Here is a 27,031-nt window from a genome sequence, read left to right on the forward strand (position 1 = left end):
GCGACGACGACAACTCTTCCCCAGAGAGTCACGTGTGACCTAATCACGTGATTAAGACATCATATCCCTTTTCCAAATCATGCATTCAGGACCATATCATGTACAGTCTACTTGATCAAAAACAAATATTTGACGGAGTATCCCATCCAAAGATATGCAGACTGGCGACAGGTGTATCTGTGTCCCTCATGCGGAACATGCAATCCCTGATTAGCTGTGTCTGTCTTCACTTAAACGCCTGTGGCCAATCCATAACTTCATCAACCAAGTCACCTTGTCCCGTCATCATCTCTCATTCTTCAGCTCGACGCTTGGTCAGCGTATCGACCACTCGTCCATAGAACTTGGCCGCGTTCTGGCGAGCAAATGTAATGTCTTCGGTCAAGTAGCTGGGCATCAGCTCAATCATCTCGCGATCTCGGTTGGCATCAAGCATTGGTGTGTACAAGAACTCGGTCTCTTCAAAGCTTGTTGACTTCGCATCTTCGTGGTCCATATACAACTTAAAGTGTAGTGCTGTGGAATGGTCAGTCTCCTTGTTGAAGTCACAGCTTGAATGCACTTACTGCCGTTTCTGCCGGTCTGCAGACAATCGTAACTATCGCCATCTTTTGTCCTCTGTACACCCCGGATAATTAGACCGGTAAGATCACTGTAGAGATCTTCCTTTAGTTGGGCCATTTGGGCAGCGTGTGCAGCTTCGGCATTGGTGATCATCAGGGGCTTCTGAGCGCCGGATTTCTTAACACTGGCTGGAACTTTGGGTTGCTCCACTGGAGTTGCTCTTGCAGCTACCAGTTTCGCTTGCAGTGCCTTGATCTCGTTCTGGGCCACATGCAGAGACTTGCCCAGCTCCGTGGCGGTCTCACGGAGTTTGTTGACCTCGTTGTCCTGGTTCTGCATTTGCTTCTTCAGCTTCTGTGCCTCCTGAACTTGAGGTGCCTGAGCGGCCAGTTCCTTCTTCAACGACGCGATCAATTCGTTGGATGCCTGCACAGTGGCATCGCACTGTCGTCGAAGCTTCTCCATGTTCGCGTTGGCTTCGTTGATCCCAACTTCTTTGAGATTGCGATATTTCATGTCAACGTTTTCGAACCTTCTGGTAATGTCGCCCAGCTTGCGTCGGAGGTTCGGGTCTCCACGTTCGGTGTCTGATGCGCTGCCCGCACGTCTTCGGTACGCCGGCTCTTGTCTGACTTTTGAGGCGTCTCGAACAGGTTGTTTTGGTTGAGGAGCTACTCGGACTTCAACGTGTTCAGTTTCCACCTCCTCGCTCTGCTCAGCCTTGTCCTGACTTTCTGCGATAACCCGTGGCTCTTGTTGGCCGGTCGGCTTTGCTGATACTGTTTTCTTTGATGTGGCTTTCGGGCCTTGGCATTTGGTTTTGCTTACAGCATGAGCAGAGCGAGCGACCATTGGGGTTTGTTCGACTTCCATCTCCTCATCGTCTTGCTCTTTCGCGGCCGCGGCCGCCGCCGCTGCCTTTTTATTTGCCCTCGGTTTCGCAGGAGCTCGACTTGTCTTCTTAGGTTTGACTGGAGCAGCGTCACTCACTTCCTCTGCGACTTGCTCCTCGTCTTGTTGCTCAACATCGCGATGATTGACTTGCTCTTCTAGGGCCATGCGCTTCGCTGCAGTCTGCTTGGGAGCCGCTTTCCGTGGTCGCGCCGTGGTGGTTTTCTGCACCTTGGATCTTGGTTTCGTCGGCATTGTCACGCGTTTTCTCTTCTTCAGGCGCTTAACTTGTGAGCTGCTTGTGTTTGTCGCGTCTGAGGCGGAAGATATGATGGAGTTCTCGTCGATAAAGTGGGTCGACTCCTCCATGTCGGAGTCGAGGAGATCTGCGATGCCTTTCATGGTTGCGACGGACGCGAACAGAGTGAAATATATCAGGGTAGAGGGGTTTGTCCAGTAACTGTAATAAGAATCTTGAGTGCAGAAAGTGAATAAGATGCACTCAAGAGATGGAACCAAAACAGACAACCTAATGGGGACTAGCGTAATTCTCGGTACCCCAATGTGGCGTTGTGACACGTGGCGGTGCTTGTTAATTACGCCACAGAACATGATCATCATCGCCCTTTTCTCCATCTCGCCCTCTCATTCTCATAGACCACACCAACCTCACTTCGTTGTCAGTTTATATGGGCTCACTTCAGCGCTCGCTCTTCGCAGGCATGGCCCCCGACCGAGGACATGTTTGGTGGCATCGTGTCCTTGAAGAGCTCGCCGTGGCGGCCCCTCTGGTGAGCAAGACCCGAACGGACCACTACTGCTTGGTGATGGGAACTCATCCGAGAATTCTAGGCAATCGGCGGGTGGCTGATGTTTCGATATATCCTGAAACAAATGAACATCGACCCTGAAGCGGATACGAAAGAACATGCCCGAATCTCCACCGCAGCCATTCTGCGCCGACTAGAGGAACCTCGTAAAGATCCAAGCGCCGCCTCCGCGTCGAGTCGTCCTGCTAGAGAAGATCTCCATCTATCACAATATGAACAGACTATCCTACAAGATCTGGTGTTTCCAGAAGATATTTCGGTGTCGTTTGACGATATTGGAGGAATGTCCGATATCATAGAGGAACTGCGGGAATCTGTTATCTACCCACTCACCATGCCGGATCTCTACTCTACATCATCTTCCCTCCTCTCTGCACCCTCAGGAGTCTTATTATATGGCCAGCCGGGATGTGGTAAGACCATGCTGGCGAAAGCCCTCGCTCACGAGAGTGGCGCCTGTTTCATCAATTTACATATTTCCACCTTGACAGAGAAATGGTTCGGCGATTCCAACAAGCTCGTCAACGCAGTCTTCACCCTAGCAAGGAAGTTAGAACCTGCTATCGTCTTCATCGACGAGATCGACGCCGTGTTAGGAACCCGTCGTAGCGGCGAGCACGAGGCAACAGGCATGGTGAAGGCCGAATTCATGACCCATTGGGATGGACTGGGCTCCTCAGACTCATCCGGCCGACCTCAGCGAATCCTCATCCTTGGCGCAACCAACCGAATACAAGACATTGACGATGCTATTCTTCGGAGAATGCCCAAGAAATTTCCCGTCTCCTTACCGGGCACCTCACAACGACTCAAGATTCTACGGCTTATGCTAAAGGACACAAAATTAGACCCGGCCGATCTCGATCTGGAGTATCTCTCTCGAGTCATGGCAGGCATGTCTGGAAGTGACATCAAAGAGGCATGTCGAGATGCGGCAATGATTCCAGTGCGTGAGATGATTGCGCGACAGAGACAGGATGGTCAGCGGATGGACCAGATGAGAGCAGGGGATATAAGAGGGCTTCGCACAACGGATTTCTTTCAGGGTACGCCGGGGTCTAAAATCTCGAAGCAATTACAGAATGAAAAGGACGAGCAGGCCTGGAGTACAGCATCGTCGTCGGGTGGTGCGGATTCGGATATGCAGGAAGCGGTGGAAGAGATCGCATCATGAGACTTTCTGGGTCTCTATTGTTTAGCTCTGCTCATTGCTGAGCTTTGATTCTCGCGAGATGCATCTTGATGCAAGTTGTGGGTTTGCCAGACACGAATGAACAGAACTCTACTCCATTTTCAGCCTGGCGTCGAACCGTGTACCATGCACCTGGGCACGAATCGACTTTTTGCGATGGCGCCAAGGATGCAGATAACGCTGGAACCAGAATGGAAGGAGATCCGTTAGCATCGGAACCCCCAGTATAGGACTTCCGGGGCTGGGGTAGACGAGGAAACACGGGTAGGATCCAGAATACCAGCTACTAGCATATCTAGACGGGAGAGCGTACTTGATACCTTTTGCAAATGGACAATATTAATCGGTCCTCACACCTACGCAGACTTTGCGAATCGAAGATTCGTGATATGATTTACATATGTTGCTGTCAGAAGTATCGCGTGCGAGAATTGAGTACACAAGTATGAGAGACAAAGAACACATTATCTGGCCATTGACAGATGGTATCGACATAATCTCGAGCCACCAGGACTCATCACATGGTATCTCTTGGCTTGGAATCAGACGATCAGAACCCCTTCTTCTCCGTGGCATCGTGAGAGCTTCCCTCATCATCTGGCACAATAACCAAGTTGTCAGAGCGGTAGGGATCAACCTTGACACTCTTGAACTTGCGAGCAGAGACCTTGTTCTCGAACAAGACATCCAATTCAGCGTAAGTAAGACCCTGTCAAAACAGTCAGATGGCTGGTTAATCATGCATATTCTTGTCCAACGTACCTTTGGCTCTGGAAGGCGGAAATAGGTCCAGATCAGACCAAGCAAATTAAGACCTCCCCAGAAGAAGCAAGTCTTGCCGCGCCAATTCCAAGCAGTAGGGTTCATCATGCGGGGTTGGAGAGTTCCAATGACAATGCCCATGATGTTGTATACATTTCGAGACAAAACGACGGTCTTGATTCGAAGACGAGTGGAAGGAAGCTCTGCCACCAAAGAATAGCAGACGGGTCCGACGGTGAAATCATAGACGAAAGTGAGAATCAAAATCAAGGCACCAGATGCCCAACCAATACTGGTGGACAAGCCAGGCACTCCGAGTCCGCCGATGATCATGAGAATGACAAACATGACTATCTGTCCCGCAATGTACAGAGTTCGACGGCCAAAGTGAGGCATCAGGAACCAAGAGAGAACGGTGCCGCAGAAGCCCATGGCAGACTGGCCAACACCGAGAGAGTAAGCATTGGCATCGCTCAAGCCAGCTTGAATCATAAAGTAAGTACCCCATCCGATCATGGGCGAGCCAGAAGTCTGCTGAATGAGCCAGGTGACGCAAGTGACCTCGGTTCGACGGAGGTCGACACCCTTGAAGCAGTCGAGGTAAGAGGTACCGGCCGTCTGTTGAATTTCAAGCTCGTTGGTGTGGATCATCATGGCCAGAGTGTCCTCAACATTGAAGTTGACATTTTTCTTAGAAGTGAGCTTGAGCAAAGCGGCGCGTGCCTGGTCGAGCTTGCCGTGCCGCACCAACCACCAAGGTGATTCGGGGGCGAGGAAGGCAGTGAGCGCAATGGGAAGAGGCCAGACCCATTGAATGGCATAAGGAATGCGGTAAGCCCATTCATCACTAACGTTGACAAAGGCTTTGAGGATACCAGCGGCGATTAGCTGGCCGATGACCCAACACAGGTTGACGTAGGTGGTGAGGTAAGGCCGGAGAGGTACGGGGGTCACTTCGGCGGCATATGTTGTGGTGAGTGTCTGGAAAACGCCCCATGGCAGGCCCGAAAGGACATAACCAGCCAGTAACATTTGGACGTTGACGGCAAAGAAGGTGATGAAGATAGTGCCACAAATGAAGAAAAGAGCACCTATCATGGTCCAGCGGTAGCCGATTCTCTCAGAGATGATTCCGTTGAGGAAGAGACCAATGATCTGGGCAGCAGCGCTACCGTTACCGAGGGCGCTCTGCCAGCTCGCAGAAACTTCATATGTCTGCACGCCGTCTTTGATAGGACCAGGCCCACCGAACTTGCGAGCGAAAGATTGGTTTCCAAAGAAATTTCCCAGGAGATAGGTGTCATAACCCTCCATGATAACGGCTAGCGACAGGCAAAAGGAGAACATGATGGCCTTGGGGTAGAGTTTGCAGCCCTCACGGAAGCCCAAAGAGTGCTCCAGATCGGCGGCAGCTTTGGCATCGGCAGAGAGCTCGGCCAAGTTGGGAACGGCGACGGACATCTTGCGAAGGGTCTCATCCTTCTGGTTGAAGATGACCTCGTCGGTGGTGGCCCCGACGGCAGCAGCGGGTACAATGGATGATCTTCTGCGGGACGTGTCGTAGGTTGGAGCACCCAAGTTGCCGGCATAGTTGGACACGCTCATATGGCGGCCGGTGTGGCCGGCGCCATGCTCTTCGTCATGGTTGAAGCTCATGGTGGAGTCTCGATGGGGGACGATGTAAGAATGGCGATATCCTTACGAAAAGGGACGAGGCGGTCCAGGACTTAAAGAAACTGCAAGTCAAAACTGATCCAGGGCTGTGGATGAGAAGAATTTCAATTACCGTAGAGTAAGGGGCCCCAGGTAAATATACATGTTATGAGGAGGCCCGCATGGCGATCACACAACCCCTCGACCTGACAAACTCAAATGACGATGTGCTTGTTGTGGTGTAAATGTAAATGGAGTCGCAGGCTGGGACAAGCTTGGTAGAGCCACGGAGGAGTCGGGCCTATGGGAAATGGAACAAAAGTTTGTCCTCATCAGCTAGGTCGCGCCAGCGAGAAGAGAATCCACACGAACCAACCTCTAGACAAACTCCAGACATGGCATTCGAGGGATCGGAGTCAAGCTCGGTCAAACTGTCTCATGGGCCAAGCGACTTAGCGGGGAAGTAAGGTTACGCAAGGAGGAGAGCAGGGTGCCATGTCAGGTGTGGCATGCAGGCCGAACGGTGAATTGACAAGGTGCGATGCGGTGGGTGCGGTGGGTGCTTGGGGAACCTGGACGAGAGAAGCCTTGCACAAGCGCGAGCAAGCAAGATGAAGCAAAAAAAGACGAGGGCTGTCGTGGAAGGCGAGCATTGTGATAGGCCCGAGGGAGCTGGACAGTGAAAAAATCAGCGAGCGTGGTGGAGCTGATCTTGAGATGGATTCAATCTCAGAGCCTCGCTTGATCCAAAGTTTCAGCGATTTGCCGCTCAGGACATTGCACGCGTGATCCAGATTGGAGAAGGAGCGACGGGAGGGGGACTGTCGCTGTCATCCTTCCACCAACTGGCGTCAAGCTCGCCCAAGCTCCAACGAAGTTATTGGCGTCATTGAGTTCAATTATGGGCGAAAATGCTCTAGACTCCAGGCGTCGTGGGCGTCCTTTGTGGATCCCCGAGCTACCCTTGTCTAATAATGAAGAGAGTCCCCTACTCCGTAGAGAAGGCCCGAGAGGCCCCTGTCTGATGCCCCATAAAGGAGAATCGACCCCGCACACGCACGCACCCTGGCTTTCGCCGAGTCTACGATCGGATCCACCAACCATGCTTGTGCTGGCGTGGAATCGCTAGCAACGGGCTTCCGCGCAAATCATAACGAATACGGCTTCAATTGCTCAGATGACTCGAGCAATTCAAGGTTTCATGGTCAAAGCTGCACCGACAGATGCAGCAGCTGCATTTTGCACTCTCCTCTGGTTAGCCAGGTAGCCGGGGTCTTGCATTGAACGTATTGAGCGTCTGGTGATCCAGGGTCGCCCAGGTGATCATCACAACGAGCCAGACGATGACGATTACGCTCGACCGAGACATTAAACAGTATGTCCTGACGACATTTACCAACAAGACTCAATGCCTTGACTCGATGAAACAGTGTTGTCTGGTGGTGCCGTGCGTGACATGCGTGATTCACCTCTCTAATAATTCCTCGACTCGAAGCTTGGAAACGCATGACCTAAATCATACCACGAAACGGCGAAATTGACAGGGCAGCATCTCCGGATGTTGAGAGGAGGGACCAAGTAGTTAGTGCAGCCGCAGCCTGCCACTGCAGCTGCAGATGGAGTCCTCTCGCTAGCAGTCCGTATAGTAGTAGCCTAAGTACAGATCATAGGCTCTACGTCGCCAATTTTCCGCTTGCAATTTACTCAAAGGACTCATACTCGGCCCCCACTATAGGCCCCTCGGCCATCTGGTTGCTTTTAGGCGGGGACCCTACTCATCAAGTGCCGCCACCAAGAGTTTGCCGCATCTTGGATTCATTTCTTGGGTCGTCTTGAACCGATCAAGAGAACTCTTGGAATCACCTTGGCTTGATGTCTCAAGACATTGCTTGGACGACAAAATCCTCTTCTCGTTTTCATTTTCAAGCCAGAATCAACAGTTATGTATCATGTCGATGCGAATGTAAACGATCACTAGGGCAGCAGAGTAGGGCATTGAATGCGCTCCAAGTCTTTGACACATGGCAAGACCGTAAGACGGATCGGCGAGATCGTGAGTAAAGATGCCGCTTAAGCGGCTTTGCTCCCCAGCTTCCTCAATGGCTTGGGTCACGTTGAACCGAGTTGGTACCAAGTCTTGCAGTAGCGTTTAAGCCATCGATTGCAAAGCATGAAACCCATTGTCGCATCAAGTATGACATCAAGGATCTCAAGTCGTTTATGATGGATCGCTCGTTCAAGCATGGTTAAAATTCGCGGCCTCCCCGATCTGGTGTGCATTAGATCAGGACTCCTTACCAATCCATGATTCCACGGTTTAATTGGATTTGCATTGGAGAGGCAAGAACGTTGCAAAATCCCCCGCTGAGAAGTGGCACTCCTTCCCTTCTTTGCGGGGGATCTTCATGCAGCCGCGATGGTCTAAAGGAGTAGTCGGTTGTGCCCAACTGTTCAATGTTCATTCAGTACCGTCTCGAAGATCATCATCTTGTGCCGTACGACAACCAGCACAGTACAGTATACCACAGGTCACTGCGTCATCCCTCCTTCTGGCATACATTAGATTGGTGGAAACCCACATATGTAAGCGAGAGATTTCGGGTCTACCTGCCCAAGAAGAGAACAAAATCGTCAGTGGCATTCCTGACTACCGTATGATGACAACTGCTGCATCTGGCCTTCACGCCGGGAGCTCCTTTGAATTAGCCCCCAGCCTTCAAGGGCTATTAGTTTAGTCCGACTAAACAAGAGTTCTAGAGTGGGTAAAAGCCTCGACTGTTGAGCATTATTGTCCACACAACTATGCCTTGGATCATGAACTTCAGAAATGTCCGAAATAGGACCTGCTCCACAGAGTCCACAAACCCCAAGCCTCCGTCGGCCCAGCCCACATCCACTCTTGCCACCCCTGCAGAGGCCGGAAGGATTAAGAGTAAGGCCGAGGATTGCGCCGATTACACTTCGCTTACGCACACACACACACACACACACACACACAAACACACATGCAGTGAACAGCATGTCTCTTGAATTGCCTCATTGGGTATTGACACCTTTCCAATCGACAATGAAACTAGCCAGCTTGCTTCCATTTCGGAGCCTCGGCTGAGTTCTTCTTGGTCACATCTATTCTAGAAGGTCGGACAATTCTGATAAATGCCCGTGCCCTAGTCTACAATGCTATAGTTGCTTGAAGGTCCAGTATTTGGGGTTTCCCCGGAGAACAAGCTTGAGTCCGAAAGCAGAACACACTTGATGTTGCCTCTATGCTCATGTTTGCCTTGCGCCATGATCCACTTGGTGTCAATTAGGACAAACTAGCGTTCGCATCACCTGTCCTGGACTCCTTTTGAAGCCATGTGTCTTCTGACATTTGAGAGCCCACAGTGATAATGTGTCATTGAGGACAAATCTCGCCGTGGTCAGACCATGTATCGAGCTCTTAACTTGGTCTTCTACAAGCCAGTGAGCGCTCCATCGTTCGGTCCAAGGAATGGCTGGCGTTGACGTTGAGTCAAGTCCCAACTTGTCAGCCTCGACCTGGCAGCTCAGGTGAGCAAGATGAGCAAGATGAAAACATCACGACCCTTGTTGTTCAATGTTGAGCTTGGAAATGGCTTCCTCTGCGGACTTGGCGACTTCAGCTTCCTCTTTTCCTGGTCCCTGAACTGACCCATCAGCCTTGGCCTTGAGGTTTCCCGCGCCAGGATGTCTTGTGCCTTTGTCTTTGGGTTGCTTCTTCTTCTTGGCCGGCTCAGCTGGCGGGTACGCCTTCTTTTCGATATCTTGCCACTCTTGTGATGCTTGAAACTCTTCTTGAATTGGTGCCAAAAGAGCCACCAAAGCATCGGATGCTCCTGACTTCAGCAATTGAGGTGTCAGCTTGTCGCTGCGGTAGTCGGCCTTCAACGTCTCGATATCATGGTAAACCAGGGGCTCTCCTTCTCCTTCTCTTCTGTTGCAAGTAAAGGTACCTTTGCCTTCAGGGTCTCTCAGGCTGCTGATAGGGAGCAAGACATATTCAACGAATGAGATGATGCCGTTTCCTTCAGTCTCCCCAGCCGCAGCATAGGCTTTGCGCAACTTCTTCCTCACAGCTTCGGCAGTATCGAGGATATCAATTTTGGAATCGGGGTCCGACGCCGACATTTTACCTCCAGCAAGCCCTGGGACCATGGGGTTCATGAGATGTGCTCTTTCTTTATAACCAACCTTGGGCAGGGTTTCTTGCGCGAGTGCAAAGATCTTGCGTTGATCAACACCACCGAACTGGGCATCGACTCCGAGATGCTGTTCGTCCAGAGCCTGCATGAGAGGGTACAAAAGACCAGACAGAAATGCGTTGTCAACTTGTTTGACAACCTCTGCACCAGCCTTCTTTGCATCATGCTCTGTGACAACACTGCTAAGCCTGAACAAGTCCATTGTGTATTCGGCACTGAGCTGGTAGGAAGACCCCAGGACAAACTCCAGCTTCTCAAGACTGACACCCACTGTCTTGAGGAGGGCCTGAATGATGAATTTGTAGTATTCTGCGCGGAACTTGACGAGCTCGATAGGAGCCTTAAGGTTATCCAGGAAACCGTGGATATCTGCGAGAAGAATCTTAACTCGACATCCGGCTCTTAAAAAGTGTGCAATCTTCATCATGGGAACGAAATAGCCGCAGTGCGGTCTCCCCGTCGTAGCTGTGCCCCAGTAGATAACCAGCGGCCTTTGTTCTTTGAGGATAACTTGCTCAAGGATGTCTCCATGGAGGACCTCTTGCAATTGATCCTTGATCAACGCTAGTTTCTCTTCCGGCTTCAGATCTCGTTGAGCCATGATGCTGGGGTAGCGGCCAATCTAGCGTGAATCGAACTTGATATGGTAAGGCGCGCGCCCGTAAAACAGGTAAACTTGAGGGGAGTAGTTGAGCCTGGGTCTATTGCTATCGATTAAGAAGGAGAGAATTCGTCAAGTCGGTCGTTATGGGTAGGAGGTTCAATGGGCTGATCTAGAATGTGACTCAATTGGCGCAGTTGAAATATGTACTTGTAGTGGGGGAATATTCCCAGCATCGAAAATTGGGTGGAGTTTCGGCACCGGAAAATCACAAGATCCGTTACCCCTCGGTCCTGCCAATCAGACGCGTCGACCCTTTCAATAAATCCAACACGAAAGTAAACACCAACTGCAAACAAACGGCTGAACGACCAACACCTTGTAACAGCAACAGGTAATCTGCAGCAATAACCAATCTTCACAGCCTCTCGGCAAAATCTTTGATCATCACTACAATTGGCCGTGTAGTGTCGAGTTCCAGCGACTTTACGAACTTCTCACGACCCCGATTACTCCTTTCATAGAATCTGGACCTTTGGCCCTCCCCTGACCAGACCTCCCACTCATAGAACCCCTTGACCTCCCTGAACCCACCGACGCCTTTTCATACAACTTGAACTCTTCAATGCAAGTCTAAAGGTCTCGAGTCACAACTGCCATGGAAAATTACCAGAAGATTGAGAAGATCGGAGAGGGTAAGGACACTTCCCCCTTGACGTGCGGGGAGTGAACATGGCCACTGACACTCCGCTCCCAGGTACCTACGGTGTTGTTTACAAAGCGAGAGACCTGACGAATGGTGGGAGAATTGTTGCTCTCAAGAAGATCCGTCTCGAGGCCGAAGATGAGGGTGTTCCCAGCACTGCCATCCGCGAGATCTCCCTCCTTAAAGAAATGAACGACCCCAACATTGTTCGTCTGTTCAACATTGTCCACGCCGACGGCCACAAGCTCTATCTCGTGTTCGAGTTCCTCGATCTTGATCTCAAAAAATACATGGAGGCTTTGCCGGTGGCGGATGGTGGTCGTGGCAAGGCTCTTCCGGAAGGCTCGACCTTGGATATGCAGCGACTTGGACTGGGAAAAGATATGGTGAAGAAGTTCATGGCACAGCTGGTCGAAGGTGTTCGCTACTGCCATAGCCACCGAGTCCTCCACCGAGATCTCAAGCCACAGAATTTGTTGATCGATAGGGAAGGCAACCTCAAGTTGGCCGATTTTGGCTTGGCTCGAGCCTTCGGTGTGCCCCTCAGAACATACACTCACGAGGTACGACCCTCCAAATTTCGGAGAGATAACTCCAAACATTTTCTAACAGTGTCCAGGTCGTCACACTATGGTATCGTGCCCCAGAGATCCTTCTCGGTGGTCGACAATACTCGACTGGTGTTGATATGTGGTCTGTTGGCGCCATCTTCGCAGAAATGTGCACACGGAAGCCGCTCTTCCCAGGAGATTCAGAGATTGACGAAATCTTCAAAATCTTCAAGTAAGCCAACATTACCCCGGCTTTCAAGGACACGTACACTGACAAGTCTACAGACTCTTGGGAACTCCAGACGAAAACACCTGGCCAGGAGTGACCTCATTCCCTGACTTCAAGACCTCATTCCCCAAATGGCGACGCGAGCCCACCAGCAAGATCGTGCCCAATCTCGAGCAGGCGGGACTTGATCTCCTCGATGCCATGCTGGAATACGACCCTGCGCAGCGTATTTCAGCCAAAGCAGCCTGCAATCACCCATATTTCGCTGCGGGATCAGCCGCCTACTCACAGCGGACGAATGGCCCACCGAGAATTAACGGTTATCATTAGAGACCGGCGAGTGAATGAATCAAACGACGTGATGTGATATCTTGAGTCTGCCCATATGGGACGGGCTGCGGTGGCCACGCAGGTAAGGCAGGGTATTCATATCGAGAGATATCACACAAGCAGGCAGGCATGGGGTGGTACACTGCACAAAACAGTACAGTATTGATATGAGTTTACGCATTTTCGGAACGTGCAATGGGCAATGAAACAGGCAAATGGCATGTAACCTCAGGTGGACAAGCTGGAGTTTCTTTCTTGATTCAATGAGAAAAGAATTGAATTCACTGGGCTTTGGGAATGGCATGGCACTGGGAGCTATTCTTCGAGCACAACCATGTGGACCAAGATTCCTCCAACGTCTTTTTTGTTTTTTGCAGATGGAATAAAGCCATGGCTTTGTAACTGCTCTACTTCCCTTTTCTTCTCTATTTTTGCCTTCTGCTTTTATTGTCTTCGATCGTTGTGGTGATGAAGGGCTGGCTGGCTGGCTGGATGGATGAATCCATGGAGAACCACCTGATGTGATGTGACATTACATGACGGAGTTAGAAGACTGATGGAAGTCGTGAAAGAAGAAGGGGCACACACTCTCCACGCCCTCCCCCTACCTACCTTACCTACCTTTCCTGGTGGGACAAGACCTTTCGACAATCGATACAGGTTCACAGAGTCAGAGTCAGAGTAGATACGAAACATACCTTACTCGTACTCGTACTGAAGCTTCTTGCCAAGGTAAATTGCCTCAATCAATAAGTACGTCTTTGCACCTCAGTCTTTGCACCTCAGGACAATCCTTGACGATGACACATGTAGTGCGATTTCCCTTGGTGTCCATGTTCCAAGAATGGGAATGACTTGCTTGGAACGCGATTGCGGTTATGTCGTAGCAGTCGAGTCGTCTCGATGTCTACTACCTCCTTCCATGGTCCGTGATATGTTGATGCTCACGTTGCATGAGATAGTTCTCGTGCTCGGTACCAAGTTCCAATGTCGGGCCGTAACATAAAGATAGGTATTCGGCGTGCAGATTAGTATGCAGGACAGGTAGATTGCATCTAATAGCGGCTTCACAGTGATGCCGTCAGGATTGAAGGATTCGTAGGATTTGTAGGATTTATAACCTTGTTAGACGTCTATCTTGATAGCTGCCTGATTGGCAAGACAGCGTACCTACGTTGTACTGCATGGGATGGTGGCTGCGGAACACTTTGGGGCTCAATCTGAATACCTTTAGTTTACTGTCGAGAATCACTTCAACAGAGCACGGTAGCGCCAGGAGATGTTGGTATAGCAATGACAATGGTAAGATTTTTTTCTAAGCCTTTTAGATTTCGCCAGAGCAAAGCTCTATGATGGCAGGGTATATAAGCTCACTTCATAATACGTCACACCCAGATCACTGGGTAATGTTCCTATTTGCATCAATGCTCAACCTCCAGTATTCCCGAGAGGACAAGGAGAATCTGGCACACTTGTCGTCGTGAAAATGCAGGCCACAAAGGACTCTTTTCTAGACTTATCTAGGCGGTGGCTGCTGCTTCATCGGACTTCTCGCGGTACTGGTCCTCAACAGAAGCTCCACTAACGCTTCCTCGCTTGCCTGTATACGCAGAAGCTCGAAGCATGTTGAGTTTGTCTTCCTCGGCGTCGAGTTTGCGGAAATTGAACCAGAAAGCAATGCCTCCGAGGCCAGAGAGCACGGCAACAACGCCATAATTCCACACGAGCAATGGATCGGCAGACAGGGCAACAAGACCTTTTGCAATGGCGCTGCTGAAGGCATTCATCAACAGATTGATGGCCATGACGAAAGATCTCATGTTATAAGGAGCCTTGGTGAAAGCATACTCCAGAGAGGTGATTGACGCAAAGATCTCGGAGAAACCGATGAGGACGTATGGAATGGTCTGAACCCAAACATTGATGGGAGCAGGGCCTACACAATCTGGATCGGAAGCATTGTGGCCACAGGGCGAAAGTCGATAAATGTAGACTTGAGTGACACAAGCAGCAATCATGGCCATGCAAGCCAAGATGAAGCCAGCGAAGATTCGTTTAATGGGTGTGAAATTGATGCGGGCCTTGCGAAGGGCTGGGTAGACAACAAAGTCCATGAAGGGGATGAAGATGATGATAGAAATAGGATTCAGGTTTTGAATAATATCGTTGGGAACACCGTGAAGTTCCATGACGGCGGCCTGGGAGGTCAAGTTACCGGTCATCTGACCATATGCAAGCCAGTAGAGGGGAAGATAGAGGAAGACGGCACAGGCCTTGAGACCACGGCGGACTTCATCGACCCAGGCGTCATCAAAGGTCATCCAAACTGGTCGTTCGGCTGCGGGGATATTGGATGGCTTGACACGTTCCCAGAAGCCGGGAGCGGACATGCTTCTGTAGGTGGCAACTGGGTTCAAATGCCAGTGGCCCTTGGATGCGTAGCCCCAAAGCTGCCAGAACTTGGCAAAGACGGATCCAGTAGGAGGAGTCAGGACGTAGTGCTTGCGGCAGATAGCCAGGATGACTGGGGCGACAAGGAAGAGGACTGTGGGTAGCATATAGGCAAGCCAGAAACCGACATACTTTTCGGCGTAGACCATGCCAATTTGGCCGACGAGGGAGCCGACGTTGATACAGAGATAGAAGTAGAGGAAGATTCTGGAGGTTGTGACAGTGGGATCAACGATGACTCGCTCTCCTGAGGGCAATACGGAAATTCTCTTTTTGTTGTCTGTTTGTTGTTCTGCGAGGAGAGGGGAGATGTTGGACTTGAAGCCACCAGTACCAACTCCAAGAATGACCAGGCCGATTGTGAAGGCAGCGAGGGCACTGCCACTATGCTTGATGACACTTGGAGCGGCAGAAGCGGTCAAGATGACGTGTCCGAGCAAGGCACAAGCGATGGCAGCATGGATCGTCTTGTAACGACCCCAGTGGGCATCAGCAATATAGGCACCGAGAAGGGGCATCACATAAGCCCAGAACTGGTTGAAAGTGACGAGACCTGTGGAGGCTCTTTGACCCATGCCCAAGGCACCAGATTGGCCAGAGTAGCCAGCTCCAGTAGATGAGCCCTCGGGCAGCGGCTGTTGGATGAAGTTGACGACTGTCATTGGGTTAGTTGGAAGTAGGGCGAGAATCAAGAGATCAGCGTGACTTACAGACGACAGTAGTGCCATAGTAGGAGAAACGTTCGCACAGTTCGACAAAGGCAACGGTGAAGGCAGGCCAGGGAATTTTGCCAGAAACTCGACGCAGTGTGTGCAGTTCCTCTTCGGTGACTTCGTCGTCTTCATCGAAGGACGGTCGTCTCTCTTGAACGTTACCGTCAATTGAGCCTCGACCAAGCTGCTTTTCAGCGACGGTGCCAGCAAGAGGGGCTGCGGGGACGGCAGCCTGTGCGATGATGGGGCCCTCGTTAGTAGCAATGGCGGACATTGTTGCGGACTTGTGTGGGGCGACTTCGATAGTATTGATGGCCTTTGGCACAGAGGATGAGGAAGATCGAAAACCGAGATGAAGAGGGGAGAAGAGTCAGGTTATATCAATTGTCTGGCGCGTGTCTGGGCAACAACGACGGGGGAGGCAAGCACGCACTGCATGAGAGAGGGTCGCGCTTTCCATATCATGTGCAAGGATCATGATCGTGGGTCGTAGTTGCACAGTTGGATAACTGGACGAACCTGGTCACCCATCGTGCTTTCCTTGGGCGACCATCCGTACTATCCAACCGTGAACGGAGCAGTGTCACCAAACAGGAAGGTGTCGTGCAGGGTCGTTATCAATGGAAGGAGCAAATGATACAGCAATGTATCCCCAGCCCCTGGCGGCATTAGAGACCACTACTCCGTATGGTCTAGAAACTTGTCAGTGGATGAAATCGGTGGCGCGCCGGACATTCACACCCACTGGCTCTGTGGAGATCCAGCGTGGGCGAACAAGCTTTCCCTCGAGAGCTTGCCAATGAGGGATTGGTGGATACGGCTGTTACCGATGCACCTCCCGTTACGTCTCCATGTCTAGCATGTTTGCCCAAAGTCCTCGTATAAAAAGGACCCGCAGTTTAGTGTTAATGCCAACATCTTATAAATGTATCTTTCCGCAGCCTCCAGGTCGTTCCTGGTACACATACTCCGTAGTTATAGCATGTCCGCTATTCTGCGCTGCTGATGTTAAGGGATTCTGTCCATGGACCAACTCCGCTAGGATATGTTGCCACTGGAACATCTGCCAATGAAGAGGCAATGAATTGCGGTCATCACCTCGGATCAGGGCGATCGGTGGTGCCATCTACGATCGAATTTTGACAAAGTGAATGGAACATCGTATCTGGCATTTGCCTCCGAGATGAAGTGATCACAGGTTGTTATTGAGGAGGAGCATAGATTAGTGCTCTGGTCCTGGATAGGTTGTTCCTACAGATAGAGGCAAGGGTATGTCGATCACCAGCATGCCAAGGTTCCTGGCGCCACTGCCAAGGGAGGTTCTCGTACGCATCGCGTAAGGCAGGTGCCAACCCATACAGCCTTAGCTGTGCCGGTTAAAAACGGAAAAGTGGTGGAAGAATGCACAGAAGAAGCATTAATTGGGTGGCTTGGACACAACTCTTGCGCATGTCAAGCTAGTCATGGCGCCCGGCTTGATTCCAATGCAACGTCTACCTAATGAGCACCTACGGAGGAGGTACTGATTCGAGAAGTTACATGGAAGCCGCCAGCGAGCTGAGATCAGTCTTTGATTTCTGGGGGGGGGGGGGGGGCGCCAACAACACTCCCCACAAGGTTAGATGCTCTTATTCTTCAAGCCAAAGCGAGGTCACACCATTCCAGATTGTGGCCATACTCGATGCCACCGGCCACCGTCGTGTGCCATCGCAGGTACCCCAGCGACCTCGCCTTAGGGGCTATCTGTAGATATCATCAGAGACTTGCCTCTAGACCTGGCCACTGACCTTCCCATGTCAACAGTAATTGGAATCTTCTATCGTCCCTCTTGATCTTTCGCACGACGCAGCTAAGAAGTCCTCGGTTCGAAGTGTCTAAGGTTGCATTGGCTCTATCTGTGGACATTCTCTAGTTGCTCAACTTCAAAATACCTACAGGTATTCATCTGGCCGAGGCGATCCATTCTCACCACCACTGCATATCTGTTCAACCACCCCCACTGTCCGGCCCAGATTGCTTCAAAGATCCAAAGAACCCTGTGCATGTCAATCACTATCATCCACTATGCCAGCCAAAGTCGAACTCTACCCCGCCATGTACCAATTCATACACGAGAGGATATCCTGAAATCTTGATTTGTCCTCAGCTCGCCAAGCCATTTGACTGCTACTCTGTTATCCCTTTGAAACCCTGCCATCGTTGCATGCCATGGCTTTCCACCACCTCCATCTACCAATGATTCGCCTCTTTCTCGACTGATCAGGAGTCCACGCAATTATCACTTGATCGCATGATTCCACCGGCGGCTTTCCTGGTCGAACATCTCGAATAGTATCAAATAATAGCAAGGTTTACCTTTTGGCCCGTAATATACGTACAAAGTAGGTACCTCCTGTACCTCCCCGGTATCATCCTCGACCTATTTGACCTTAAGACCTCGGCCTCGCTGACAATTATCTGATGGTCTGCTTTGAGCAGGCTATCATTGTCAAGTGAGCATGTGCAAAGGCAATCTGATAGCGTCCACGACCCGCGCAAGTCGCCGCCAGCCGCCGCTCCCAAATGAATCTTTTGATACACACGTGAAGCTTCTGTGGCACGCAAAGCTGCTGTCTCATTGCATCACGTATCAGCTTCAAAGGCCGATACACTCGTCACAGACCAGCCATCGAGGCAACATGAACCAGGTCCTGCGTCGTGTAAATCGTGTTTTAGTTCACATCCCAGCGACATGGCTTCGCGTGCTCCACCAATATGTGTATGCCCTGCTTCGAGACCAAGGTGCACATGGATATTTTGAGCCTGTAGCCTCGATAAGCGCGTTGTCTTGATAGAAACCAAACACAATTGGGTATTGTCCCTCACGTGATGAAGACCCATGCTGGCCAGGCGCCCGTAACAGGTCGCGTGTTGACATGGTGACACGGATATTTCGGCCGCCTGAGAAAACATCTTCGCAAGTCCTTGATGCCACGCTGATCCTGATCATCATACATCTAGATTCCTTACAGGTTGGCTCTCACGCTGATATGCATGCATGGTGTGGCCAGCACATCAGCCGTCGATCCAATGGTAATAACTGCGAAGATCGAGAGCAATGTGAGAAGCTTCATGTTTATGCCCTTTGGACAAAGTGCATCATGAATTGAACATACCGATATACATTGGTCGTCATCCCTCCTTTCTCTTGACTTACTTGACTACTTGACCAACAGGGTCGAGGAACAGCCACATCATTCTGCTGGAACTTCCTGCAGCAGATTTGCCGGATGCAGCGAGTAGGAAATAAAATGTCAAGGAATTCATTGCGTGAGTGAGCTGTCAGAAGAGAAGCTAGAAAGTAGTGCAAGATATGCCAAACAATATCCTTATCGGACATCAAACCTACCAATATTAATCAGACACACTAGAGTCATGACCAACAGCAACAATATATGGTGCTGAAGGATTCCTTGTGAGTTAAGCTAGAACATCTGTAGAAGCATGTTCATGAGCTTTTGGCTTGTGGCTGTTCTAGGCACCAGGACCCAGCTACGGAGTAGTTGGCGTACGTGGCCTACCATAAATTATCATAGTCTGACCGTCATTCAAGCCACCTTTTCGCCTCGACCTCAGCGTGGCCGCCATGCATCGTCCCCTATAATTGCACCAAGTCGAGGCACTGGTGCGGCTCTTCTTTTAGTGAGAGGAAAAGAAACGCATACGTCTGACCACAGACAGGCACCACCTCTATAGTTCCTTGCCCTCCCCTCGTGGCTTGCAATAATGCTTGGTACTGGTCACAGCCATTATTACCTACCTTAGGTACCTCCGTAGTGGTTCAGTACTCCGTACTCGTAGTCAGCGCAGGTGGTCCATGCCAGTGGTCAGTCAATGATCCGTCCTCAATAATCGTCAAATCGTCAATTGTGCAACAATATCTCAGAACCCCAACTTGCTCCAAAACATCCAAAATCCATCATCCTACCAACTTACAAAGTAACCAACCACACTGGAGCCTCTCGACAATCAACAACTGTCATCTTGACCGACTTGTTTTCCTTCCTTGCTCCTTCTTTGCACATCCTCCCCGTCACCTGCCTCAAAATCTGTCGCTTCCGTGAGCGAGAGCGAGAGCGAGCCTCGACTCAACCAAGCTACCATCAAAAGTCCTTCCCACCGCACCTCGTCATCGAACTCTTTGAACTCCATCATCCCTCCCTCCATCCTGCAAACCGCTGAACGTGCTTCAAATTCCACACCAAGTGCGAATCATCTTCTTCTCTCCCCTCCTCAACCACGAACCCTCAATTGCAAACCTCCACATTCTGAAACATTCGAGTCCTTGCACCACAAGCCTCGGCGCATTGTCATAGCTCTCTTCGACTTTTCGTGCAAGCCCCAAACGCCACATAACCCGAGACGATTTGATGACGCACTGAAGTAGTCACAATCGGTAGAGACTCTTGGAGGCAGGGCCTGGCAGGCGGCTGGCGTGAGCCTGGAGTGCACCCTCAAGGTGACAAAAGAAGCACAATCATCGTGCCCTTACTATAGCTCTCGCAGCGCCACCTCCACCTACAGACTAGGTTAGGAACTTGGGTGCGACCAAAGATTCCTTCCAGGCCTCGGCATCCCCAATGGTCTTCACCTAGGTTGATCTCAAGGCAATGGAAAGTACCCAAGGATTCGCCACAAGGGACGAGCTGTGGCGCATTCAGGAAACCTTGAACGATTTGTCAAGCACACAAGCCCATCACGCAGACCGAATCATGCGATTAGAGCAGAAAGCACTGGATGGCTCACGATCCACAAGAAGTCTCTGGGGTGCGGCATCGCCTTTCCCAGGGACGTTGAGCTCAAGCCAGCACGGTAAGCCACGATATTTACGACCAGATTGTGTGGATACTGACCTGCCAATAGACTCTGCCCTCAATCCAGCTGCAGAGGCATTCCGTAATTTTGATGCCGACCCGGGGACAAGTATGATGAGTTCGTTGACCTTGGACGCCGGAGACGACCCCCGAAGAGCTGCTGCCTCACGAGCCAATTCGGTTCGGTTCGACGAAAGTGCTAACAATCACTATGGTTCATCTCGGCAGTCTATGGAGCTCCCTCAACGCACCGGAAGCGGGCTTGGTGGACACGCCATGTCTGAACGATCGCTGTCCCACCGCTCGGATGGACGCGCCAGTGCAGTGGGATTTGCACGGACAAACAGCTTTGGCTTGGAATCGAGTCGCCTCCTGGGGTCCATTCACAATTCGCCCAGGGTGTCATGTAACCCGCCTCCTGGCTTCTTCATACTGAGCCCGTGTCCATCCATCATCCGGTGCTGGTTAACCGAAACCTTCACCAACAGCAGTCTCCTTTATGCGGCCATTTGCACCGGATCAGCCCAGTCGTCAGTGACATTGTCGCTAGTAGAGAAGCTCAACCTGGCCGATCTCATTTTCGACGATGGGGATACGCGCTTCATCAGACTCCCCGTCTACCTGACCGAAGCCAAGGTCCATACGACTGCTGTGCGATCTTCAAGTCCTATGCCCCAGATTCCCACGTTATCTGTCAAGTTTGTCGTGGATGAGAGCGAGGTCCCCAATGATGCAATTCAGATCGTCGTGGGCAGTGATGTTCTGAGATCACATAATGCGGATATCTTGTTCTCGCAAGACAAGCTGATGATTCTAGACGAGGACAGGAACCAACTTTCAATACCTCTGGTTCGACCAGAAGACGATGCGGTCTACAAAGATCTCTCCACTGCCCCACGTGTGAGACCGGCCTCGGATACGGCGATGCTCCCCCCGCCCATGTCTTCGAGTGGGCAAGGCGACATTGGAGTTATCGGTGGTCCTGGAAAGGTTGGCACGCGAACGGCAAAGTCGCCTAGCATGGATCACACGAGTGTAGATCCTTCTGGTGGGGATCTCTCAGCACATAAATCTGACCCAACGGAGGAGGCGCCCACGAGAACAAGTCTGGATTATAATTCTTCACGAACCGCTGATGACTCGAAATCAACCACCGGGAGCGAGAAGTCGTTTACCACCCCTCAGTCGAAGACTAGCGCCCGTGTTTGGTCCAACTCGTGGCGATCCACACCATCTGGAACTGCTAGTACGGAAAGCGCTTCCAAACCGCCCCCGAGTTATGCGAGGCCAAGCAGTTCCAGACAAATGAAGGTCTTACGACCCTCAAAGTCAATGGCCAGCGCCAATCGAACTACAACGTCTACCGGAAGCCCTAGTACGAACGGGGCAGAAAATGGCGTGCAGTCAAAGAATGGACTTTCTGCCCGCCAACCGCATCAGCCTGATATTGGAGACACCAAGTCATCTACAGGGACTTCGACCAAGGCCAATCCCGTTGGATCAGGAACTGCATTCGGATGGTTGAACACTGGACCCATTCGAAGAACCAGTGCGAACGACTAAAATGGACAGGCAAGTTGGAGCAGCAGTGCTCTAGGTATGGCTGGTGCGGGATCCCAAGATTATGATTCAGGATCAATGAGAATGGTAGTAAAGCAACTCTTGTATTGAATGGGGTCGTTGATTAGACCATCTTGGAGCCATTCCAAGAGACACAAAAAAGGACCAAAAAGGAGACTCGATAAGAGGAGCATCACTGCTTCAACTAGCCAAAGTAAACTTTGAATGAAAATGTATTCATACATCATATCAGATTCAAATCGTTTCAGCACACTGGTATCTATCAAAGACTCGAGGTCAGGCTGTGGCAATAACGTGACTGACTGACGATCTACCTTGACCAAGAAACGACATTCCACCGGAGCATTAGCAAATAACCAGATTCAATGTTCCGGAAGACAAGAATAACATCCAGTTGGAGTCGCTATGCAAATCCTCACCTCACTCGGTGCCTACTCCGGGCCACGGCGTGCACCCCGCTGGCCCGATAGGGGCTGCACTGGGCTCCTTGTCGCCCGCAGCCACGAAAGTTCCGGGGGCTCAATGATGGAGAGATGTTTGATTCATCGACCACTCACACTCCCCACACTTTACCCCCATCGCCCGCCGCCCTTCACCTACCGAGGCACGCGAGAATGGCAACCAAAGCCCAATCAATCGCTCATCCTTGTCCCGCCACTCCAGACTCCACCCGGTCACCTCCATGGGCAGCTTTCACATATCGACATCTGAACCTCATTCAACCTATCTTACCTTGACACTGTTATCTGTCTATCAATATCGACATCGTTAACTTCCAGCTAGAAGACCACCTGATTCAGATATTCCCTTTTTGATCCTGTCAAAGGTCATTCTACGAATCTCGCCACCTCCTTCCCCACTTCATTACATCGTACCTTATACACCATGAGTGGAAGCTGTCGAATTGGTGAGTGATACCTGTTGAAAGATATCTAATTTCGCTTGAAGAACCTATTGCCTTGGGGGTGGACAGTGACAGTGTCGGCGCTCTTTCCGTCTCTCTGGATGCCATTGATTGCAAATACAAGGCAGGCACTCTTCATGGCCTGGACGGAAAGAGCGACTGTCGCCAACTACTGCATTGAGCAATGGGATCTGCAGCTTGTTGAAATCCATAAACATGCACAGCTTTCCCCTTGCTGACATGTCTCTTTTCTCTCTAAATGGAGAGAACTTCTCACTAACTGCTCGAAACATCTAGAAAACCCGGTGCTATTGTACGTCATCCTCGATTACTCGGCCTATGCCGTCGTTATTTTCTCTCAAGGCATAGAACCCATCTTTGGTGCCTTTTCCGTTAGCTCGATTTCACGATTGAAGCTGCGTCTCACAGCCCAGACAACTTGTCCAACACTGATCCATTGGGGCCCTTGTTTCTGCTCGAGTTCCCGAATGAGCATCAACACTGACATGAACTCGTCACAGCATCTGTGACATACAGGAGAAGTTTCGATCGGCAATATGGGAGTATGAGAAAGTGTGAGTTGACATGACATTTGTCTTTTTACAACCAAGGTGGGACTAATCGAGATTCAGGATCTCCACTACCCAGAAACTCGTGAAAGCAGGTGAGCCATGTTCAAGCAATCAATGCCTTTGGCTACCTATCCTCTCCATTGATTTCCCATTGAACCTAACACCACAATGCCTTCTACATAGCCACGATCCTCAAAATGCCCATCTTTGTCACCACACAGAATGCTGCTCGTCTGGGTCCCACCGTATCCGAGATCGAATCTATGCTCCCCAAGTCTGGCGCCGGAGGTGCACCAGCACCACGCACGGTCGACAAGACCTTGTTCAGCATGATGGTTCCGGAGCTCGTATCACAACTCCCGACAACACCGGCCACTAGCCCGGCCACCCCGTCGCGCCTGTCAGTCATCCTGGTCGGCATTGAGACCCATATCTGCGTCACACAGACGACGCTTGATCTACTACGGCTCGGTCATAAGGTCTACCTTGTAGCTGATGGCGTGTCGAGCTGTAACGAGTTGGAGCGTCCCATTGCCTTGCGTCGCCTGGCTAGGGAAGGCGCTGTAGTGACCACGAGCGAGGGTCTGTTGTTTGAGTTGCTCGGTGATGCGAAGAGTGAGAACTTTAGAGCTGTGAGTGGTTTGGTCAAGGATACCAAGGACCGGACTAGAGATGCTGTGGCGACCCTTGGCAAGCTGTAAAGAAGTTCAAATATTTACAGATATATATATCTATCTGAACAGAGCTTGACTCCTGACCGACGGAACGTGGTCGGATTTCGCTCGGATTCTGATCGGCTTGTGATTGATATCTAGGGAGCTGACCTGGAGATAATCAAAAGTATAGAATCAAAAGGATAGAAAACCGGCCTAGAACGAAACCCAGGCTTCATAAAAGCAGTGCAAGACGTAGAGTGCATTTCAGGCAGTCTTGCTATTCAAGGCAATTAGAGGGAGGAATTACCCTTTTGTACATTTTAATTAATATAGGAGACAATGATGTGATGCACAACGTCCAAACCCATGATTTCGTTGAATTGATATATTACAACGCCCCCTTTCTTCGGCGGCAGTCAAGAACCATCTTTCTTTCTTCCGTTCGTTTATGTCGGTTTCAATGCTGCATTTTTGCCGCCGAAAAGGGATGTCGAATTCGATTCTTAGCGATACCAAAGATAAGAAACAGCCACTGGAATAATGATTGCTGCAACGACCAATGCCACACTGTTTATGCAAAGGAGTCAGTTCAGAAACCAGAAAACAAACAGACGAAACCCATTTCTCTAAAGGGTAGGGGTTCAACACATACTTTCCGCCGCCAAAGCTGTCAATCCACGATTGAGAGCCACGTTTCCCTTGACCAGGGCTCTTGACGCTATGAGTTCGAGAGTTGTCCCTGCCATTAGCATCCTCCATAGAGGCAGATTCTGATTTCAACGCAGAAGAAGTCAGTTCGGGACCGCCCTCGACCAGCGGGGGCGAATATGGAGGAGGTGCAACGTCGGGAATGGTATCATCCTTGCTACCATCTCCAAATTCCACATCAGGGGTTACCTTTTCAGGTTTCTCATCAGATACAATCACAGCAGCCTTGGGCTCTGAGTTGTCTGCGACAATTCTTTTGCCGATGTTGGATTGGGATTGGGACTGTGAGGGGGACCTGGAATGAGATTTGACGTTGACGTTGTCGTCCTTGACGACAGTGGATGGCAATGGTTGAGGGATTTCCTGGGGAGCCGTAGGCAGAACATTGGCTGAGTCGATGTTCGAAGGTTCTTCTGTGGGCTTGGATTCTTCAACATTCAAGAGGTTGTTGACATTTCCTGCTGGATCGGTCACTAAAGGGGAAAAAAAATCAGTACTGTGCTCAAAATCACCACGCGTACGCAAAATCTGAGAATGATATACCGGAAGGCATTGACTCGTCCAGCACCCACCAGTCGCCTGGACCGAGTTTGAATTTGAACTCATACTTTCCCGGTTCGAGATCAGTCTGATAGGAAAAGTGATTGTTCGTCGATTCGGTAGACTCGTTGGTGTCGAGTTTCATCTCGATAGGAGACCATTTCGAAAAGCTGCCCGCCACGTATACCGGCGGTTGCACATCCGGTCGGCTGAATCTGATGGTGGTGGTCACCATGTTGGCTGGCTTGCAAGGCGATATGTCAACCCCTTGAGAAAAGAAAGGTGCCGAAGAATGATCGGATCAATATGTCTCGGATTATGATAGGTATATGTCGGTCACAACGACTGTCCAATCTAGGATGATAGGAATGTTAGTCGAGATCTGAAATGGAGCCAAAAAAAGAGACGATAGGATGCGCCATGAGTTGTTGAATGGCCGAAACGGCAAGAGCGATGGAGTCGTTCCTGCCGTCTCTATCATCCAATTCACTTTTCATTTTGCGTCGTTTTTCCAGATTCATGCATCAAACGACCAGGCTGTTCCAAACAACATATCAAGATCCTTAGAGTCATGCAAGAACCCCGAGAATAGGTGAAGTTGATCCATTGCCCAACCAATGTCGAGATATCAAGACTGACAAACTAATATTGTCTTACCAAAGTTGTGTTGCTGAATGAACGCTTCCACAGGTGCACCAGAACCTGCTGGTTGACAGATTTGAGTTTCCAGACGAAGCCGATCAAATTCGATCAGCCAAAAACCACCAAACGTCTCCAATTGTCGGAATGTCGAGTCCTAGCGATCTGGTTAGTACAGCACCCTACTCGAGCGTTCTTCAATGCCATCGGAATGTTGAAAACGTACCCGATCCCACCACAGTCCCGCAAAAGGTTGGAGTCTTCTGAACGTTGAACTCCCGACGGCGATAGTATAAATGGGACGTGATGGACTGGGCAAGGCTCGTGGATGTTTCTGCAAGTGTTGACAATCTCCAAAATTCTGGTCCAAGCGTGGATGGAAATCACAACAAGCAAGAAGTTGTGGAAGTTGACATGTCAAAAACCTGAAGGATGAACGTCAAGTCCTGTCCCCGTCACACCACAAAAATCAAGGTTTCTCACGTCAAAAGACTGAGCCCGGGTCCCAAAGAATCGAGCGTCTGCGCTAAAAGTTGGAAGTCGATGCTTGAAAGGGACCACACTGCCCACCTACAGTACCTTACCTTGTCTTGCGTGACCCGAGCTGACCTTAGCATTATTGTTACGAGTCCGCGCGTGAGCAATCCAAGGCTCGAGTGCATGATGTTGGATGACCCATTCTTGAGATGATATGGTTTGATTGGTTAGATGGTGGAAACGCACATGCTACAGGGATCGAAAAAGGTGAGTTTGTTGGGAGTGCGGATGTCGGGCCCGAGCGACAAGAACCGAATCTATTCGATCTGATGATCCTGGTTCGTACTTCCCGTTCCCCACGTCTTCCTCTATGAACATGGGACATGCATGCTAGACGTTTTCTAC

The 27,031-nt window shown here is 50.6% G+C and overlaps 9 protein-coding genes across 11 annotated transcripts; 4 read left to right on the top strand and 5 right to left on the bottom strand.

Annotated features, from left to right (window-relative positions):
- Nucleotides 1-67: 67 nt before the first annotated feature.
- On the bottom strand, nucleotides 68-1,907 carry PV10_07379 (uncharacterized protein). The gene is made up of 2 exons (XM_016372275.1): nucleotides 567-1,907; nucleotides 68-516 (listed from the first exon to the last, which is right to left on the bottom strand). Exons 1-2 carry the CDS (start codon nucleotides 1,855-1,857, stop codon nucleotides 293-295), a joined length of 1,515 nt encoding a protein of 504 aa, XP_016221607.1. The 5' UTR covers nucleotides 1,858-1,907; the 3' UTR covers nucleotides 68-292.
- Nucleotides 1,908-2,103: 196 nt separating this feature from the next.
- On the top strand, nucleotides 2,104-3,836 carry PV10_07380 (uncharacterized protein). Its single transcript, XM_016372276.1, has 2 exons — nucleotides 2,104-2,246; nucleotides 2,308-3,836. Exons 1-2 carry the CDS (start codon nucleotides 2,145-2,147, stop codon nucleotides 3,457-3,459), a joined length of 1,254 nt encoding a protein of 417 aa, XP_016221608.1. The 5' UTR covers nucleotides 2,104-2,144; the 3' UTR covers nucleotides 3,460-3,836.
- PV10_07381 (uncharacterized protein) lies at nucleotides 3,829-6,262 on the bottom strand. Its single transcript, XM_016372277.1, has 2 exons — nucleotides 4,240-6,262; nucleotides 3,829-4,186 (listed from the first exon to the last, which is right to left on the bottom strand). Exons 1-2 carry the CDS (start codon nucleotides 5,893-5,895, stop codon nucleotides 4,028-4,030), a joined length of 1,815 nt encoding a protein of 604 aa, XP_016221609.1. The 5' UTR covers nucleotides 5,896-6,262; the 3' UTR covers nucleotides 3,829-4,027.
- A 2,647-nt stretch (nucleotides 6,263-8,909) lies between these two features.
- Nucleotides 8,910-10,893, bottom strand: PV10_07382 (tyrosine-tRNA ligase). Its single transcript, XM_016372278.1, has one exon. It carries the CDS (start codon nucleotides 10,714-10,716, stop codon nucleotides 9,472-9,474), a length of 1,245 nt encoding a protein of 414 aa, XP_016221610.1. The 5' UTR covers nucleotides 10,717-10,893; the 3' UTR covers nucleotides 8,910-9,471.
- A 172-nt stretch (nucleotides 10,894-11,065) lies between these two features.
- PV10_07383 (cyclin-dependent kinase 1) lies at nucleotides 11,066-12,936 on the top strand. Its single transcript, XM_016372279.1, has 4 exons — nucleotides 11,066-11,411; nucleotides 11,474-11,985; nucleotides 12,042-12,205; nucleotides 12,259-12,936. The coding sequence occupies exons 1-4, from the start codon at nucleotides 11,375-11,377 to the stop codon at nucleotides 12,530-12,532; spliced, it is 987 nt and encodes a 328-aa protein (XP_016221611.1). The 5' UTR covers nucleotides 11,066-11,374; the 3' UTR covers nucleotides 12,533-12,936.
- A 1,116-nt stretch (nucleotides 12,937-14,052) lies between these two features.
- On the bottom strand, nucleotides 14,053-15,970 carry PV10_07384 (uncharacterized protein; the record flags this gene model as incomplete). The annotated part of the gene is made up of 2 exons (XM_016372280.1): nucleotides 14,053-15,638; nucleotides 15,694-15,970. The coding sequence occupies 2 exons, from the start codon at nucleotides 15,968-15,970 to the stop codon at nucleotides 14,053-14,055; spliced, it is 1,863 nt and encodes a 620-aa protein (XP_016221612.1).
- Nucleotides 15,971-19,616: 3,646 nt separating this feature from the next.
- Nucleotides 19,617-22,320, top strand: PV10_07385 (uncharacterized protein). The gene is made up of 2 exons (XM_016372281.1): nucleotides 19,617-20,547; nucleotides 20,599-22,320. The coding sequence occupies exons 1-2, from the start codon at nucleotides 20,346-20,348 to the stop codon at nucleotides 22,110-22,112; spliced, it is 1,716 nt and encodes a 571-aa protein (XP_016221613.1). The 5' UTR covers nucleotides 19,617-20,345; the 3' UTR covers nucleotides 22,113-22,320.
- A 531-nt stretch (nucleotides 22,321-22,851) lies between these two features.
- Nucleotides 22,852-24,471, top strand: PV10_07386. Of its 2 annotated transcripts, XM_016372282.1 has the most exons (5): nucleotides 22,852-23,037; nucleotides 23,332-23,347; nucleotides 23,556-23,609; nucleotides 23,667-23,698; nucleotides 23,790-24,471. In XM_016372282.1, exons 1-5 carry the CDS (start codon nucleotides 23,016-23,018, stop codon nucleotides 24,305-24,307), a joined length of 642 nt encoding a protein of 213 aa, XP_016221614.1. In that variant the 5' UTR covers nucleotides 22,852-23,015; the 3' UTR covers nucleotides 24,308-24,471. The 2 variants fall into 2 exon arrangements, with proteins under 2 accessions (XP_016221614.1, XP_016221615.1); XM_016372283.1 differs by lacking the exons at nucleotides 22,852-23,037; nucleotides 23,332-23,347 and having other exon boundaries at nucleotides 23,450-23,609.
- On the bottom strand, nucleotides 24,380-26,751 carry PV10_07387. 2 transcript variants are annotated; one of them, XM_016372285.1, is made up of 5 exons: nucleotides 26,376-26,751; nucleotides 26,168-26,306; nucleotides 25,514-25,864; nucleotides 24,915-25,443; nucleotides 24,380-24,829 (listed from the first exon to the last, which is right to left on the bottom strand). In XM_016372285.1, the coding sequence occupies exons 3-5, from the start codon at nucleotides 25,743-25,745 to the stop codon at nucleotides 24,766-24,768; spliced, it is 825 nt and encodes a 274-aa protein (XP_016221617.1). In that variant the 5' UTR covers nucleotides 25,746-25,864; nucleotides 26,168-26,306; nucleotides 26,376-26,751; the 3' UTR covers nucleotides 24,380-24,765. The 2 variants fall into 2 exon arrangements, with proteins under 2 accessions (XP_016221617.1, XP_016221616.1); XM_016372284.1 differs by having other exon boundaries at nucleotides 25,514-26,306.
- Between the last annotated feature and the right edge of the window lie 280 nt (nucleotides 26,752-27,031).

This window comes from Exophiala mesophila (genome assembly GCF_000836275.1).
Source record: "Exophiala mesophila strain CBS 40295 unplaced genomic scaffold supercont1.5, whole genome shotgun sequence".
Taxonomy (NCBI): domain Eukaryota; kingdom Fungi; phylum Ascomycota; class Eurotiomycetes; order Chaetothyriales; family Herpotrichiellaceae; genus Exophiala; species Exophiala mesophila.